Here is a 19,235-nt window from a genome sequence, read left to right on the forward strand (position 1 = left end):
ATTATTTCTCAAGTTCAGTGAATTTCTTGTTCTGACAGTAAATTGCTTGTTCTGAAGCTGAAACCATTCAGAAGTTAAGATTCAGCCTGTGGTTCTTAGATCTTTGATGTGGTGAGAATTAACTAAATGATAAGAGAAAGTAATGAGGACTTAGTGATTCATAAATGGATCTTTTGTCCTATGAGAAAGATAAAATGTGGAAATAATGAGACTAAAAGATGATCAGTGCATGTGGTCATAGTCTTTACATTGCTTTGTAATCTTATTTAAACATTACTAATTACTAAAGGTGATTTAAAAGAACTTTCTTTACTGCCTAGTATAGTATATCCCCAGGTATTCTTCAACACTTGTTATTAAAGTAAGTGAGAGAAAATAGTGGTACAAAATAATAACAAAGGAATAAATACCTCACTGGTGTAAGAATATTTAGAAGCTCTGTAGGAGATTGATAGGCAGTGGAATTATCTGGATGTGTGTTCTTTTTCAAAATGGTAAAATACATTTCATTTCTTTGCCATATAATCTCTGTTTTTAAGGATAACAAATCTTTTAGTAAAATGTTTAGATTACCTATGGAATTATACCGTAGAGTATCACTGATTATTTTTCTGTTGTTTAAGCTATTTAATGTTAATTTTCAGTTGCATGCTTTCCATATTTTTAACACCTGTACAGATTTCTTTTGATGCTTATCCTTATATTACCTTTCTGTGTCATCCTGTCAGCATTTAAGGAATACAAATTCAGTTGAATTCTAATGCTGGTTTAAGCAGTATATATTGGTTGGGATCTTTGATGTGGTGAGAATTAACTAAATGAAAAGAGAAAATAATGAGGACTTAATGATTCATAATGGGTCTTTTGTTCTATGAGAAAGATAAAATATAAAATAATGAAACTAAAAGATGATCAGTGCATGTGGTAATAGTCTAACTGGTATATTTGCTAGGGGTGATAGTGAGGGAAAGATAGCAGTTCATGTTAAAACCAAATATTTATAAGTTGAGACTGTCTGGATTACTCCTTATTTTTTCTAGATTGTGAGCTGTTGGAAAGAGCTTAAGCTGTGCATTTCCATTTGTGTTTCCTTGCAGTGCCAATCACAGAGATCCTGTGTATACCTGACATTCCCTACAAATGTTAGCTAATTGAGTTAGCAACATATTCATGTGTCCGTAACACCAAAGAAATTTTCAGATTGACAGTTGGTACAGTCACACAAGCTCATATCAGTCACAGTGGGCACTGGCTTTAAACAACAGTATGGGTGCATTAATATACATACCAGATGAACGTAGGCAGTGATTAAAGCCACATTTGCAGTTACCATTTGCCGCAGAGTCATATGTAATCATGTAAGCATGTTCTGTAGAGTTTGCTATAATTTAGATCACCTTAAGAATCATAAGTGGCTAATGAAAGAAAGATGTGGCTCAAGCAGTCTTTTCCTAAGTATTGCTTTTAAAAGTACTCTGTTTGTCTTAGAGAAACCTTGGGTTTTCTTTTTGTCTCCTTGAGAAATATTGAAAGGAAAAATGGGGTAATTCTTTGGAGAATTAATTTAAACATTCTAATGTTGCCTTTGTTAACATCAGCTTTCAAATGCTTAAGTTTTTAAGACTGTAGAGCTGTATATGATGGAACAAATATAGTGATGTTGTATTATGCCCTTAGTTTGGGGTGTTAATCCAGATTTGTCTGGAATAGTCCTATTAAACCTATTGTCACAGCTTAATTGTTTTTATTCACTCAGAAGCGCCTGGTGTGGAGGGTGACACTTATGATCAACTCTTGGAGGTGTACAGATGTGGCTTATTGCATGAGTAGACACTTATGGTGGTGGCTTAGTTGCTAAGTTGTATCTGATTCTTGCAACCCCAGGACTTCCCTGGTGGCTCAGATGGTAAAGCGTCTGCCTACAATGCGGGAGACCCGGGTTCAATCCCTGGGCTGGGAATATCTCCTGGAGAAGGAAATGGCAACCCACTCCAGTATTCTTGCCTGGAAAATCTCATGGATAGAGGAGCCTGGTGGGCTACAGTCCATGGGGTCCCAAAGAGTTGGACACGACTGAGCGACTTCACTTTTACTTTCATGGACTGAAGCCTTTTGTCCATGGGATTTTCTAGGCAAGAATACTGGAATGGGTTGCCATTTTCTTCTCCGAAGGATCTTCCTGATCCAGGGATCGAATCCTGATCTCTTGCATTACAGCCAAATTCTTTACCGACTGAGGTACCAGGGAAGGTGCTTCATTCAAGAAACTTTCACTGTAAAATAGTTAACAGAAAAGAGATATATTGTTTCCTCTCCCCCTCAAACACACATCTACAACATATGTGAAGTCTTGTTATAACAGACAAAGTCATATTTCTGGCCACAGTAGGTTTGTCTAAAGAGGAGAGGACGTTTTGTACTGGCGAGTACAATAAGCATGTAAGGGACCTTCGGTACTAAATTAATGTTGTGACTTCTGGATTAGCTTTTCTAAATGGAAAAGTAATGTGCTTCCTTGCTACCATACTGATAGTAGCTTGAAAACAAGCACTGTAATTTATTCAAGATCTTCCTTAATTTTCAGAAAAGCTGTCATTTTTAGTAATCCAGAAAATACTTTCTATTGTATGAGTTTTTTCAGACGTACATTATTAGTGTGCTTTCATGCTTTCACTGAGTAATAATAGAAATAAAAGCTAATGTTTATTGAATGCTACTATTGAAAGCACTGTTCTGAACACATTTTATGTTTTAGCTCAATTTGATTCTCAACACCATCTGAAGTAGATACTATTCTGGTTTTACGGATGAGAAAACTAGAATCAATAGCTGGAAAGTAGCAGAACCAGAATTCTAACATAGGCAGTTTTGCTTGAATGCCTATTTTATTGAGCTACCAAAAAAAAGTAGCTAAAAAAGTAGGAGTCAGACTTTATTTTGTTTAATTCAATTAATTGAGGTTTTGGGCTTCCTAGGTGGCTCAGTGGTAAAGAGTCTGCCTGCCAATTCAGGAGATTCAGCTTCAATTCCTGGGTCAAGAAGATCCCTGGAGAAGGAAATGTCAGTCCACTCCAATATTCTTGCCTCAGAAATCCCATGGAGTGAGCCTAGCAGGCTATAGTCCATGGGGTTGAAAAAGAGTCGGACGCAACCTGGTGACCAAACAGCAACAGTCATTGAGGTTTTACTGTTTGCCTGATTTGTGTTAAGAAGTCTGCTTACTGATTAAACCAGTTTTTAAATACTTGTATGTTTGAAGACAAATTGTAGAATTGGAAGGATTGATACTATAGAGCAGTTGATTTTGTGTGGGTGTGTGTGTTTGTGATAACATGACATAAGATTGACAATTACATCTTACCCGTTTGTAATTGTACAGTTTAGTGGCATTAAGTACATTCACAATGTTGTGTTACCATCACCCTTATCTATACCAAAAACTTTTCCATCATTCATAACAGAGCCTATATATTCATTAAACATAATACCTTCCTCCCTACTGTAGCTTCTGGTGGCTTCTTTCTGTCTCTCTGAATTTGCCTACTCTTGGTGCCTCATATAAGTGGAATCATACAGTATTTGTCCTTCATGTCTGGTTTATATTATTATTTTTTAATATTTTAATTCGCAGTTGTAAATAAACTTTTTTAAACTTCAGTCAAACTGTATTACATTTTATGATAGATTTTTAATTTAGATTTTAAATGTTAATTTACTTTTAGTGTCATATTTTATGTTCATTTTTATATAATTTAGTTTGTTGAACAAGAGAAGGGAAGAGTCGGTTTAACTCCTGTCTTGTTACCTTAATCAGTGTTAAGGCTCTTATGAGTATTGTTTTGTTAAGTCTTGGAAACAATTGAAATCTAGCACATGAGTAGAATTCTACTAAGTTGAACAAGGCTCTTTGCTTTATGGAGATGCAGCCCAGACCATAGATAAGTCATCTCTGCTTTTAAAGTTGGATATAGAATTTAGTGGGCTTCTCTAGAGGCTCAGACAGTAAAGAATCTGCCAGCAGTGTGGGAGACCCAGGTTTGTTCCCTGGGTTGGGAAGATCCCCTGGAGAAGGGACTGGCAACCCACTCCAGTATTCTTGCCTGGAAAATTCCATGGACAGAGAGGATCCTGGCAGGCTATAGTCCATAGGGTCACACACAGTCAGACATGACTGAAGCAACTTAGCATGCATGCATGCATAGGGTTTAGCTCTTTATCTAGATTTCAAAATGTATAAAATTCTGCATTTTAGAGCAAAGTATTTTTTTTCCTAAAAAACTTCTGTTAGGTAAGACGATTAGCATCTTAGTAGTCATCTAGTACTACAAATTATATGAACCTAAAAATCTTGTTTGTTCCTTAAATATTTTGAATTTGAGTTAGTGATGACACATGGGGCTAGGGAGAAAAGCAGTTCACTTCTGCAGGTTTTCTGTATTTCCTCAGGGTTTTCATTGTCTTTTGATTATTTTCCTGTTAGTAATCTGGTTTCTAGTGCAGTGGCTGTTAAACTTTTTGGTCACAGATCCCTTTATACTTTTAAAAATTACTGCAGACCTCAAAGAGCTTTTCTTTATGTGTGATATATTCATTTTTTATTAGAAATTAAGCCCAAGAAATTAAGATATTTTATTTAAATACTATTTTTAATGTATGTCTAATCCAATTACATACTAAGATAACATTTTAATGAAAAATTATTCTTCCAGAATGACAAAAAATTTTAGTGCCAAGAATGGCCTTCTTTTACTCTTTGTAAATCTCTGCTCATGTGGCATAATACAAAAAAACTGGACTCTCCTGTCTGCTTTCACATTAAATCCATTGTGATTTCACATGTCAGGTAGCCTCTGGAAAAATTCATTGCACATTTGTAAGAGAATAAGCATGAAGATGGCAAATAACATCCTATCATTTTTATGAAAGGAGTTTTGACCTTTCAGATTCTTAGAAGGGCCTTCGGGACCCCCCAGGAAGCTCCAGCTAGTACTTTGAGAACTGCTACTTTGCAGAAGCTTGACTTATATTCAGTGAATATTATCTGCACCCTTGAGGAAGTATAATTTTGTCCCTTCAGTTGAGAAGTTATTTTGTGAGTGTAACATTAAGCTGATTTTATAGTTTCATCAAGATTTTTGGTCTTACATAGCAAATCTGCAGGTTAATCTATGTTATTTGCCAAAAATGTAAGTGCTAAAAATGTAGTTTCCAGAAGTAACTTTTGAGAAATAATTTCTTGGATTTTTGAAGAAGTTTTCATTTTCTGTTTTGTTGTAGTTTTCTATATAAAAAAAATACAATAGTGTATCAGTGTTTTCAGTAAACTCAAAATAGGGTATAATGCTAATTGTCTGTAATGAGCACAATTTAAGTTTAATAGCATGTAAAAGCTTCTTTAGGATGTTGATTTTTGAATGTCTTTTTCTCCCTGTGGATGCTCCCTCTATAATAGTTATATTTTTAGTACATCATTTGTTGTTCAGTTGCTCAGTCGTGTCCGACTCTTTGCGACCTCATGGACTGCAGCACACCAGGCTTCCCTGTCCTTCACCATCTCCCAGAGTTTGCTCAAACTCACGTCCATTGAGTTGGTGATGCCATCTAACTATCTTGTCCTCTGCATCCCCTTCTCCTGCCTTCAGTCTTTCTCAGCATCAAAGTCTTTTCCCGTGAGTCAGCTCTTATCACCAGGTTGCCAGAGTATTGAAGCTTTAGCTTCAGCAGCAGTCCTTAATATTCAGGGTTGATTTCCTTTAGGATTGACTGGTTTGATCTCCTTGCAGTCCAAGGGACTCTCAAGAGTCTTCTTCACCAGCATAGATGCTGTATATTGTAGAATTTAATTATGATTTAATATTTGCTTTCATTCATGCTACTCTTCTAGTCATTTTGCCTTTAGAGTTTAATTCCTTTACAAGTGAAAATACTCATATATCTAATGAGATGTTTTTGTCTAACATAGAATTTTTGTTTTCCGTAGGCTTTTAGGTTATTTTATAATTGGAAGAGTAAGAGACTGTAATAAAGATAAAATAATTCACCAATTTTATAGTTAATGTAAAATTATCTTTTTTACTTTTTAGGTGTAGAGTATGCTGATTACTATTTCTGATGCTTTAAGTGTTCATAGTGCCTTTTAACACAATTTTTCATTTCAAATTACTCCCATTCCTTGTTGCACCTTGTAATTAATTGTATTACTTTATAGGTTTATAAGTATTCTACCTCATATTTTTTTTAAGTGTAGATTGTAGATGATGTGTATGCGTACGTAATCTTTAAAACACTGGTACATAGAAAAGCATGTGGTGGAAGGTCATATTTAAAGATTTTTACAAACCTTGATGTTTTGTACTCAGTTTTTTTGTGTGTGCAGTATTTACCTGTGAGCTTGATGACTTGAAAGCAGTAATTTGTGAGACTTAAGGCAACTGGTTAGGGTTTTTGGTGTTTGTAACATACCAGTGTTGGATTCATGGGGTCACGAAGAGTCAGACACGACTGAGAAACTGAACTGAACTGAACTGAAGTGTTGATGAAGATTATAATTTCCAAATGAGAAATAGAAAGTGTAGTTCACATTATTCTGCTGTGCTTCTTTCTTTCATTTGAACTGAATAGAGAAATAATAATAAGTAGTTGATAGCTGGTTACTATATGTATCAGTTAGCTCTTGATCCACGACAGATTACTTTTGTCAAGTGCAATGGTTTAAGACAACATATGTTTATTGTTGAACAGTGATTGTGGATTAGCAATGTGGGGACAGCTTAGCTGGTCCTCTGCTTCAAGGTCTCTCACAGACTTTGAGATGCTCATCTCAAAGACTTGCTAAGAAAAGATTCATGTTCAAAATCACTGACTTCTTTGTTAAAAAGATTCACTTCCTCTCCACCATGGTAGTTTGCTTTATCATAGCATGAATGCTGAGAACACAATAGAAGAAACCAGCAAAATAGAAGTCAGTCTCTTTTGTAACCTAGTCATGGAAATAACATTACATCATTTTTGCTGTATTTCATTTGTTGGAGATAAATCATCATCTAGCCCACCTTCAAGGGGAGGATATAAATACCAGAGGTATAAGAAGACATGAATACCAGGAGGCAGGAATCATTGGAAGCCAAGTTGGAGATCTCCTATCGCGGAGCTCTTTTTCTGCGTTAGTTAATGTAAAATAATGATGGGATACATTAAGAATGAGTTCATAGATAATTTTTATTACATTTTTTAACTTGAATACAGAGCTATTTTGTGAGAATTTTAAAAATAATGAATTTTAAATGTAGTTGAATTCCTTTTGATGTGATGTTTTGCTGGCGTGCTGCCTTTCTGTTTCTTTGTACCAGTTCCTTCAACCTCCTAACAGTCCCTCCACTCACCCTTACACTTCTTTACATTTAAAAGTTCATATTACATACTGGTAAAGTTAAATCCTATTTTCTTTCTTTTGAAGGTGCCGGACAGTATAGGCTGTCATACAGCTGTACTGCTTCATTTCACAGTGGCACATGCTTTGTTTAATAAAAATTTGAAATGGAATTTATACATTTTGAGTAGCTCTGCAGTAAATCCAGTGATTCTCAAAATATGGTCTCTGGTCAGCAACATCATCATCTCCTTGTTTGTAATGCAGATTCTCTGCCTCACACCAGACCTACTGAATCAGAAGTTCCAGGGGATGGGCCCAGCAATCTGTATTTTAACAAATTCTTGAAGTAATTCTGATGGTCGCTAAAGTTTCAAAACCCCATCTATTCATTCCCTTTAGAACTTGAATATAACTTTTCCAAAAGCTTTTGGCCAGTAATAGAAACCTAATTTTTACTGCTGTATGCAGAATTTTCCAGGAAAACATTTTGGTTTTGCTACTCATTTTAAAGATAAAGGATACAGAAACACAGTGCGTGATTTGTGTATTTCAAATCTGTTGGCTGGGCAGCACGTGTGTTGGCCAGGAAAGTTGGGAGTGCCGGGAGAAACAAGACAGGGAATTTTGAGGTGAATTTTATCTTTCATTTTACTGTTCCCTCTTGTTAACAAAAGTCAAATACTAAATAGTGATTTTTCTAGGTGAGAATTGTGTTGGTCTAACATTATATTACATATTAAACTTTTTAAGTAGCATTTTTAAAATATACTTGCTAATTGTCAAAAGAATGGATCGTATAATGTTTCATCAACTTTGAAATTCTGTTTCAGTGAACTTTAATTCAAAATTAAGATTTGAATTATCTTAGAGAGATATACGTCTCACACAAAGGGTCTTCTCTAGTTCTCATGCCAACTTTCTGATGTGTAGATATTGTTTGGAAAGACATCCGTATCTATCTATGTAGCATAATTTTTGTGTTCTTAATTCCTTTCAGTTGATTTTTTAAAAGAATCTGTCTTATGAGACTACTGTAGTAAGAAAAATTAAAAGCAGAATGTTTGTAATTTTAACTGTCTTCATAGCACACTTAATAGTTTGGTTGTATTCTTTTATTTTTATGTTTTTTGAAAGTTTGGTGACTTAAATGTTTTTGAGGTCTAAATGTTGAGAGGGCTGAATAGTATTTTCTTAGTTATTTTATATGAGTTCACATTGTAGTTAGCTTAAGTGATGTATGCTGTTCATGTATTTACTTGGGTAAAGTTATTAGGATTACAGAGTGGGTTGCTGAAATTGGCATGGTTACCTTACCATACCTAGGACAATGGTCATGAATTAAATAGTCACGTATTTAGAACTGGGACATGTAGTGAAGTTCAGTAGTACCTTAAAAAATCTATAATCTTCTAATGAAGATCAAGTAATAGTAGCTATTAAGAGCATTTAATATACTCTGCCTTCCTTAATTCCCCGTTTAGTGTGGTGTCTGGACCTTTTGTCAGTATTGTTTGCTGGACTCTTAGCTTAGTAATGTAGGAAGCAGGGAGGTGCCTCAGGAGGTACGGGAATTACCGTGGAGTGGCTCATTTTAGTAGACCTGTGGATGCCCAGTGATTTTTGAAACATGACCACTGCGTTATTTATCCTTTCAGTCTTGTTGGTTTGAGTTTAACCATATCCTTTTATTTCGTGGGTGGTTAAATAAGGTGCTTCATTCTCCATTTTAAGGCCTACTTAGTTCCTTAAGTTCTGTTTGAATAAACCTCTTAATCAAGTAAAACATGCATAGAAAAATTTTAAATTATTAGCAGATGTTTCCATTGACAAGCAAACATTTGAAAGCAATTTTTTTCATTATTTTTTCCTATGTTCTTAGTTAATGAATTTAGGTTACTTTTTCCTCTTTGGGAATAGTTTTGATGCAGTTTTTTAAGCTAGAATTTAGTAAACCATTCTGACTTTGTTGAAGTTCTTTTTGATTTAACATTTTCCTTGAAAAAGCTTTTCATATTGAAATTTTTCTACTTGGTCATTTTTCTTCAAACAAGAAAATTATAATTTGCATGACATGTAAATTTTAAATTAGGATTTAAGGGCACATTCGAAGAGTCCCTGGTGGCTCAGATGAGAAAGAATCTGCTCGCAGTGCAGGAGGCCCAGGTTCTAACCCTGGGTCAGGAAGAACCCTTGGAAAAGGGAATGGCTACCCGTTCCAGTATTCTTGCCTGGAGAATTCCATGGACAGAGGAGCTTGGTGGGCTATAGTCCATGGGGTCGCAAAGAGTCGGACATGACTGAGCGACTAACACTTTCACTTTCTTGACCAATGTAAATTGAGAATGTTTATATGTAGTTTATTCCTTTAAAGATTATAACGTGTGCGAGTGATAGTCACTCAAACTAGTATTTACTGACTTCTGTTGAAGTAAACCACTCACATTCATCTTAAGTGTGCCCTAGGGTTGTAAATTTATGAATTGGCTATATCCCTTGTCTCTACTCCCACAAGTCAAGGGAAATAATAACCTTTCCACACTCCTATCAACAATAGAAAAATGATTCATGTCCATACTTGAACATCCCTCAAAGCTTTACTAAAGTGAATATCCATCATCTTCCAGAGTTACCTTGTACTACCTGCAGTATTTAAGATAAGCCTATTACCACTTTGCCTATTATACTGTTAAAATAACAAGATCAGATGTTGATTATCAAGCTTAGTGTTAATTTCATGGAGTTTGATATTTGTGTGTGCACAAGGGTGCTTTTTTTAAACTAACATCTCACTTTGTTCATGGTTACAATTAGTGGGGAAATCTTGTTATCAAGTTGTTAGGCTGGGTTTTCATCAGGAAGTCTGATATTATACTCGAATTGTTGGTCCTCTGCAAGAAAACAGAATGCTGCTTTTGAGTGAATAAGCCAGGACAATGAGGCGAGGGGTTTTATTTCAAAGTTTTCTTTCGTGATGGCATAAGTACATAACAGGTTTTGAAATCCAGTTACTATATTAAATTTCATCACTTGTTTTTTAGGTATTCCAATAACTGTACCACCTCCAGGTAAAACTTTTTTCATGTTTTCTCCATCATTGTTAATAAACATGAAATTTCAAGCTTATAGTTACAGGAGGGACGGTGTTGATATGGTTAGAATATAAAATAGGTTATTGGGATTTCAAGGTCCTATTTTCAGCTCTGCCTTTGCTTCATTCCAGTTTTGATTAAGATATTTAGTTTTCTTATACTTGTCTTACCCATTTCTGTAGAAATATTCTGAGAAAATTCTTACCGTATCAATTTATTGAAGAAAACAGAGTATAGGATTACAAAGAAAATTTTTATTAAAAATTGTTTTTTCAAACCAAAGAATTTTTTGTATGATGAAGTGACTGCAAGAGAAGAGAAAGTTTCATTTATCTTGATTTTATCATAGTTTCTGATTATTTTTACCCTCCTGACATAACTCAATATTGTGAGAAAATATATTCTGAACCACACTGATAGGTTGACAGCTGGTCAGATGGTTGTTCATAGAGCAGTGATTTAATTGTTCACTCTTGTAAGAATATGATCAACAGGAGTGTAACATGTGGCCCAGTGATTTGTTCTTTTTTGTTTTTTTTTTTTTACAGTTTTTCAGGGTTTTCTTTTTTTTCTTTTGTAGTGTGATGCAGCTGTGATAGCAAGTGTGTTTATGAAGTTCAGTATTAAAAGTCATGAAATGTAAAGAGATGAGAGGTGACAGTGCTTGGAAGGGTGGGTCTAAATTCAAAATGACCTTGATAAATAGAGTTTAAATAGCTTAGGATGGTATACGTATTTAGTTGTCAGATAGTCACTGATTGTGTATGAGTGTGGCTGAAAAAGACCTATCAGGAGAAGTCTTAAAGGAGTCATTGGTGTGTCTTTATGGGTTAAAAAAAAATGTGATGGTAAGGTTGTCTAAAATAGGATTGTGGACTCTAGGACTAAGTAGTAATTGCTGAGTTCTACACTGCTAAGATATTTAATAGAGGAGAACCTAAAACTTGACACAGTGAAGATGAGCATGGTGAATTTAAAACAGCTTGAAACAAGGCCCAAAATTGGTTTAAATGGACTTTTGAAAAGGGGTAGGAGAACTGAGATTCATTTTTACATAGAATGCTAAAAAGCAGGCTTAGTGGAAATGTTTTCAAACATGTATTTTGTTGGATTGCTTCTTGTCCTCATTAAGATCAGTATGTGAATTGTAGTATGAGAGATTTAATATTACATAATTTAATGTACTTCCTAATAGTCAGGGTCGTTAAAAGTTGGCAGAAATTGATGTCATAAAGAATTGGTATTGTAAGTTGTAGACTCTTCAAGCCTTGTTGAGATACTTCTTTGCCTGACTGAATTTGAAAGTGCAGAGTAGATTAACTGTTAAGGTCCCTGGTAGCCGTATTCTGTGGTATTTCATCTAGGTTTTGTGAATTATTCAGAATGCAGAACTCATGATATAAAGCTGCAAATTATTTCCTTTCTAAACTAATTAAAAAACTTCATTATGTGCTTTTCTTTGTAAATTAGTTCTTTAGGGTTGTGCTATTTAAAACATATTTTATGATGGATATTCTCAGCCTTAAGCATTATATATTTACTGGTAAGATTTTATTTAAAAATTATGCATTTTAAGGCCATTTCTATACATCTAAACTCTCAAAATATTTTTGAAAGAGGTAAATGTTATTTTATTTGCTTTTCTTCTAAAATACTTAAAATGTATCTGGTGGCAGTCCTACTACTGTTTAATATATGGAAAAGGTAAGGCACTGAGATTAACTTTCTCATACTCACAAAATGGGCTGTGTGTGGTGCTGAAAATAAGACCGGGTGTCCTGACTCCCAGTTTGTGCTCTGTGTATTAGACCAGACTGTTCATTCAGAGTTAATATTGATCCAAAAATCTGTTTATAAATGTAAGCTCCATTTTTTTCCTGTCCATTATAACATAGAGAAGCACGTTATAGTCCCAGAGAAATTTAGTGACACACAACTTTTAACTCGACATTGTATTACATTCTAACTTCTTTGTATCTCATGATTGAATGTTTCAGGTTTTCCTCCTCCGCCAGGTGCTCCGCCTCCTTCTCTCATACCAACAATAGAAAGGTAATCAGTGTGGACGCTGTGAATTCTTATCATTCATAGGCTTTGACAAGAGAATCATATGTATCTTGGTAATATTTTCAAAGATTTGATTTTGCAAACAGTAGTACTTGTCTTTTAATTCATAAGTCTAGATCTGTGTTATTTACTCTTAGATAAGATATTGGACCTACACCTAATTACAGAACAGGACAAAGAAAACGAAATGATAGTATTTTGAATTATCTTGCTTTGATTTATGGTACTCTTATTAAAGAAACTTGGCTATGATACTCAAGTTTTGTGGGATATACAAACAGATTGGTAAAAACTTGGCTATAGTCAAGTTTTGTGGGATATACAGTTTTGTGGGATACAACTAGGTTGGTAAAAACTTGACTATAGTCAAGTTTTGTGGGATATACAAACAGATATATAGAAATTATGAATAATGTGTGTCTGTTTTAGGATTAAGTAAGGACAGCTATTATCAGGGACCACAGTAAAGAAAAGCTGCCTTATTCCTTGCCACCCAATGCAACTCGGCTTCCACAGAGGAAGAATGGATCCCTTCTGCCTGGCAGTTAACTAATTTTTAATACCCTGTATTTATAGTTTATGTTATTTGGAATGCTGTGGTAAAGAACATTTACCTCATGGACAGCAATACCATGTTTAACAGCATATGCTTTGGAATCACGCAAACCTGGTTCAAATTTGGCTTCAAAATTTCCCTGCTTTGTGGCAAGGCAGGGTGCATAATAACTCACTGAGACTAAGATTCCTTTTGCTAAATGGGGTTGATAGAGTTATGAAGATTCAAACAACTCAGGTGAGTATAAAGCATCAGCACCATTCTTGACAGACAGAACTAACCAATGAATAGTAGCTATTATTATTTCCTCTTAAGTGGCAAAAACTCTATTTAAAAAAAATTCTGTATTTCTGAGAAAGTGATTCAAACTAAAGAAAAATCATGAGAACTTTAGATCAGTAGCATCAAACTGCATTTGATTTTCAGAAGAAATGATAAAACTCAGCAAATTGTGACCCATGAGACCATAAGCATTTAATTTTAAGTCCTTGTTAAACATATGTTTTCTCATTCAAAATGTTAAGTAGTATTTGTTGAGTCTGTCAGTAGGGTGGAATTTCTGATTTTTAGTCATCAAAATTAGTTTTGTTTTTTTTTTTTTTTTCAAAATTAGTTTTTTAAGGCTAACTTTTAACTATGTCTGAAGTACTCTGTCAGCCTCAAAGTTTCTGTTATCTGTTGTGTCAGGCTGAATCGATTGGATTCTTTATGTTAAAAAATACTAACAAGCTGTATCTTCTTTACATGTAGTATTAGGCTTAATACTGTTAATAGCCTGTGTTTTCAGGACTAAAAAATAAAGTTATTATGGAATTGTTGTAATTCCATAATAACTTAATTTTTTAGTCCTGAAAACACAGGCTATTTAACAGTATTAAACTTAGCACTACATGGACAGAGGAGCCTGGTGAGCTACAGTCCATGGAGTCTCAAAGAGTCGGACATGACTGAGCGACTCAGAACAAACAAAAACAAACAGAACAAATTCTCTGGTGGCTCAGTCAGTCATAATTCTACCTTAGGCTTTGCATTTGCACCCAGCTAAGATTCAGAACTTGCAACACGTAAACATACATTTTTCTTTGACAGTGGACATTCCTCTGGTTATGATAGTCGTTCTGCACGTGCTTTTCCATATGGCAATGGTAAGTGTTATTTTTTAATTGCCCGGATTCAATTTAAATCAGTAAAGTACTTAAATACTTTAAAATAGTAGAAACATACTCCTATGGTTTAAAGTACTGCCTTAAAAGGAATTAAACAATATTTACTATAGAAATAATTAGTCTTACATATATTCCAGGTTACTTAACAGAATATTTTTCATTTCTTTAGTAAAGATGTAATTGTCCTTCCTTCCTGAAGTATCTATAGCGTCATCTCCATTTGTGTATCAGGTTCCCTGCATGCGTGTATCTATTTCTTAGCTTTCGAGACTATTCATTTGGTTAGTTTTTAATTATATCTATGCTAATAGTGCCACACTTACTATAAAACTCTTTAATTTTGAGTTTTATAGTAAATCTGATATCTGTTTTAGCAAACTCTATCTTACTCTGTTTCAGAAGTGATTTTGGGCCATTGCTTTTGTATTTCTATTTTAGAATCAATTTTTCAAGTTTCATTGAAAACTGTTGAGATTTTTATTGATAACTAACTCATGTTTACAATATGACAAACTATTGATTCATGTAATCCTGACAGCCTTATAAAGCAGGCATACTGTTATGATCATCATTTCATGGACTAGGGAATTTAAGAACAGCCAGATTAAGTAATTTGCCCAATGTCACACAGTAAGTGGCAGAGTCAGATCAGAATTTGAAACCATGCAGCCTGTCTCCAGAGTCCTTTTCTCTTACTATACTGTATTATTATTAGATTGATGCTATAGATCGGTTTGTAGGAATTCATACCTTGCAACATTGAATTAACGTCTGAACACGCATTCTGTCCATTTACGGCGATATTCTTTAATGTGTTCCAACTGAGTGCTGTAACTCCTCATACACTTCTTAGACAGCTTTAGTTAGATTTAGTCATGGGTACCTAATGTTTTTATTGTCCTTATAAATGGTAACTTCGTCTAAGCTAGTGTTCTGTTTGTATTTGCTTGTATTTAGAAATAGAAATGGGTTTCGTTTATTTATATGTACAGTAAGGATATCAATATATACTTTGATCTGTTAGCTGTTGAACTCTACTCAGGCAATATCGTCTGCCCTTCTTTCCTTTTCAGGTATTTATTCCTCACACCCCATGCCCTCTCATTGTTCAGTCTTACTGTTGTGACTAGGACCTCTATATAATGTTGAAGTACTGCAAGTGGAGTTCTTGTCTGGAACCACCCCACCTACCCTTTTTTAAATTTTTTTTTTTTAAAGGAAATGCTTTTATACTTATACTATGAAATTCTTACTCTCAGGTTTTTGATAGAACCCTCTGTCAGAATAAGGAAAATCTCTTCTAGTTTTACAAGGGCTTTTAAACTGTGAATGGATATTGAGTTTCATCAGATGCTTTCTGAGTTGATCATATTGTTTTCCTTCTCTGTTATGTGGCAGTTTTCTAAATTTTTCTGATATTAATCCACTGTTTATTTGCTGACATAAACCTAACTTGGTCACAACTAATTACTTTTTTAAAATAAATACAGACTTACTTAGAATTTTGACATCTAAGTTCATATGTAATATTGTTCTGTGATTTTCCTTTATTTGTATTGTCCTTACCTGGTTTTAGTATTAAGGTTATACAAGCCACATGGGATAAGTTAGAGGGATAATCTCTTTTCCCATTCTCTGAAAGTTTTTGTATTATTCAGCTGGTCTGTGCCTTATAAATGAGTAAAAGTCACCTGTAAAAACTATCTGGTCTTGTGGGAAGGTTTTAAATGGCTGATTTAATGTCTTTAATAATTATGGGACTAGTCAAGTTTTCTTTGAATTACTTAATATGTTGCTCTAAAATATATAATAGTCTCTGTACTGTTTAATCTCTGTAACATCTGTAGTTGTAGTCCCTTACTGGTTCTGATATTTTTTTATAAGGTCTTTTTCCTAATCTTGTCAGAAGATTATCATGTTTTATTCATCTTGTCTTTAAAAGCCAAGTTCTACCTTTGCTTACTATATGGTAGTTTTCTGCTGACATGACTTCTTTATTATCTCCCTTTTCTGCTGACATGACTTCTTTATTATCTCCCTTCTGTTAGATTTTTCTACTATGTTCTAAGCTCATAAATTGAAAGCTTAATTCATTCACGTTCCATCTTTTGTAATGCAGGTTTTTTTAAGATTAATTTCCTTCAGAACAGTTTTCATCTCTAGACTTTTGACATATTGTACTTTTCTTTGTGTTCAGTTTTTAAATGACTTTAAATTTATGACTTTTTTGACTGACCCTTGAGTTATCAGAAATGTATTTTAAATTTGAAATAAATGGAGATTATTTTCCCATAACTTTTAATTTTTATTTCTAATTTAGATTGTGTGGTGGTCAGAAAACATGATGTCTATTATGCTTTGAAAGAACATAATATATTTTCATAAATGTTTCATATGAGTGAGGAGAAATGAGTATTCTTTACCTGCCTGGCAGATTTCTATGTTATGTTCATTAAATCAACTCTGTTAACAATGTTTTGCTCAGTCCTTATGTATCTGTAGTGATTTTTTTGTTTGCTTAAAGTTTCGATAATTGAAAAATTATATTAGTCTCCAGTGATCATGGTTGATTTCTCTGTTTCTACCTGTGTTATTTCTATTAGTTTTTATTCCATAGAAAGTAAGGCTGTGTTGTTAGATGTTTGGAAGTTTAATTTGTCCTGTGTATTTAGTGAGTTGCATCCTCTATCTTCACGTAGTCTTTCTTCCTCGGGTGATCATTTTTGTATGAGTATGCTTTGCCACTTAGAATATACAGTTACTCATATGGAAATTAGGGGATATTACCATTTTCCATTTTTTTCTCCCATCCTTTCACTTTCAACCATCTTGTGTTTTTATGTTTCATGTTCAGAATATAGGTAGAATTTTTTAAAATTCTGTCACTTAGGTGATTAATTCCATCCTCTTTGTATTACTGTAATTTTTGAGCCATTCAGACTTGTCTCCCAGATCCCCATTCTTTCTGTTGCAAAGTGAAATTTTCAGGTGATTTTTTAAATATTCTCTTTTTCCCTACATTGTTCTGAAAAAATATATTTATCTCTATTTTTTTTTTAGTGGTTACTCTTGACATGTATTATGCATGTATCCAATAGAAGTTTTTTGTGTGTGTGAACTGTTTATAACTTTTGCATATTTTTTGTTTATGAATGCCTTTTGTTTTATTCTTCAAATATAATTTTGAGTACACATTTCTAGGTTCACCGTTACTTTGTCTCAGCACTCTGAAGAGAAGCACTCTAATGTATTCTGGTTTATATTTTTGCTATATTGGGAAGTTGGTGATGTGTCTAATTCTGATTTGCTGTCCACCTTGCAAATGAAGAGTTAGATCTTTAAGATTTGTTTTTGGCATGTCCCCAGACTGTGGGTATTCACCATGTATTACTTCTCTTTTCTACATACTAAATAATTTTCTTTTTAATTTAATGAAGCATTTTTGTGGGATTTTTACCTTTTTTTTTTTTCTTCTTTCTGTCTTGTTTTTTAAGTACCATAACTCTTAATTACTATTTTTTCTCTTTAGTTGCCTTTCCCCACCTTCCTGGTTCTGCTCCTTCATGGCCTAGTCTTGTGGACACCAGCAAGCAGTGGGACTATTACTCAAGAAGAGAGAAAGACCGAGACAGGGATCGAGAGCGGGACCGGGAGCGGGACCGGGACCGAGAGAGAGAGCGGGAGCGCACGCGGGAGCGGGAACGGGAGCGCGACCACAGCCCCACGCCCAGCGTCTTTAACAGGTGCGTCCAGCGCGCGGGCGCATACATGCGCGTGCTGTACATGCGCTTCAGGATTTTATTCAGTGCCAGGGTGGAAAGTCCAGTTCAGCCGGGAAAGGATGGTTTGAAGAGTAGTGAGGATAGCGGATTTTAAAAGCATCAAGGCTGTCGTTCAATTCATAAGGACTTCCCACTATCTAAAGCAGCAGTGTTCAAATTTGTTTATTTCTTCCTTAAAACAGTTTTGAAAATGTCATACCCCCTCATGTATTTTTATCTTGCCACATGAAATTTTTCATCTTAAGTATAAACATTTGGCTAATTGGTAAAGAATCTGCCTGCAATTCAGGAGATCCGGGTTTGATTCAAGTCGGGAAGGTCCAGTGGAGAAGGAAATGACAACCCACCCCAGTATTCTTGCCTGGAAAATTCCATGGACAGAGGAGCCAGGCAGGCTGCAGTCCATGGGGTCGACTTAGCAACTAAACCAACCAACCAGCCAGATAGATAAAATTTCCAGTCTATTATAAGTATCATAATTTTTTTTTTCCACAGAAGAATATTTTTATTCTAGCACACAACATGTTTATTATCACCATTAACATTGTCCTTCTTTTTATGTCTACAATAGCAGGGTCAATTAGAAATAATATCAAATAGTATTTCTGAATTGCATGCTCTTTGTTGAGTTTTAGGCTAATTTCTCTCATGTCATTCAATGACAAAATGATAATACCTGTTACAATTCTGTGTGTTTATTTCACTAGAAACCCTATGACGATAAACACTTTGGAATGGCTAAAATTAATTGGCTGCACTGTAAATCTTGTTTGGCACTGTAATAGCACTTTAAAAGATGGATCCTAAACTATGACTTAGATTTTTTTTCCTTTGGGCAGAAACTATCATAATAATATTTGTTCTAACGAGCTTTGACCGACATATTCATTGCAAACATGGTTATAGGTTACATTTAATTATTTAATCTCTTGTTTCCCTCTTTGGCCCACAAACATTTTGGCTGGTAATCTCTCTGGCTCAGTTTCATATTACCATCTTTAGAGGTTACTTTTTTTCTTTTTTTTCATTTATTTTTATTAGTTGGAGGCTAATTACTTAACAAATCACTGTAGTATCCTTACCACTGGCTATGTTCAAAAGACTAATGATAACTTTAAAAATTATGATACTTACTGATGATAATTTTTAAAGTTATCGTTAGTCTTTTGAACATAACCAGTGGATTAAGGATACTACAGTGAT

At 34.4% G+C, this 19,235-nt stretch overlaps 1 protein-coding gene across 16 annotated transcripts in view; it reads left to right on the top strand.

The window, feature by feature from the left end:
• Positions 1 to 19,235, top strand: part of FIP1L1 (factor interacting with PAPOLA and CPSF1) — a 65,607-nt gene that overhangs the window by 38,610 nt on the left and 7,762 nt on the right. For 8 of the 16 annotated variants that reach the window (XM_020911320.2, XM_020911325.2, XM_020911319.2 and 5 more), the window contains 4 exons: positions 10,411 to 10,437; positions 12,459 to 12,513; positions 14,174 to 14,229; positions 17,780 to 17,993. In XM_020911320.2, coding sequence (XP_020766979.1) covers positions 10,411 to 10,437; positions 12,459 to 12,513; positions 14,174 to 14,229; positions 17,780 to 17,993 — 352 coding nt within the window. The remainder of the gene's footprint in view (positions 1 to 10,410; positions 10,438 to 12,458; positions 12,514 to 14,173; positions 14,230 to 17,779; positions 17,994 to 19,235) is intronic. The other 8 variants (XM_020911330.2, XM_020911326.2, XM_020911321.2 and 5 more) reach the window with 3 other exon arrangements.

This window comes from Odocoileus virginianus, chromosome 29, assembly GCF_023699985.2.
Source record: "Odocoileus virginianus isolate 20LAN1187 ecotype Illinois chromosome 29, Ovbor_1.2, whole genome shotgun sequence".
Classification (NCBI taxonomy): domain Eukaryota; kingdom Metazoa; phylum Chordata; class Mammalia; order Artiodactyla; family Cervidae; genus Odocoileus; species Odocoileus virginianus.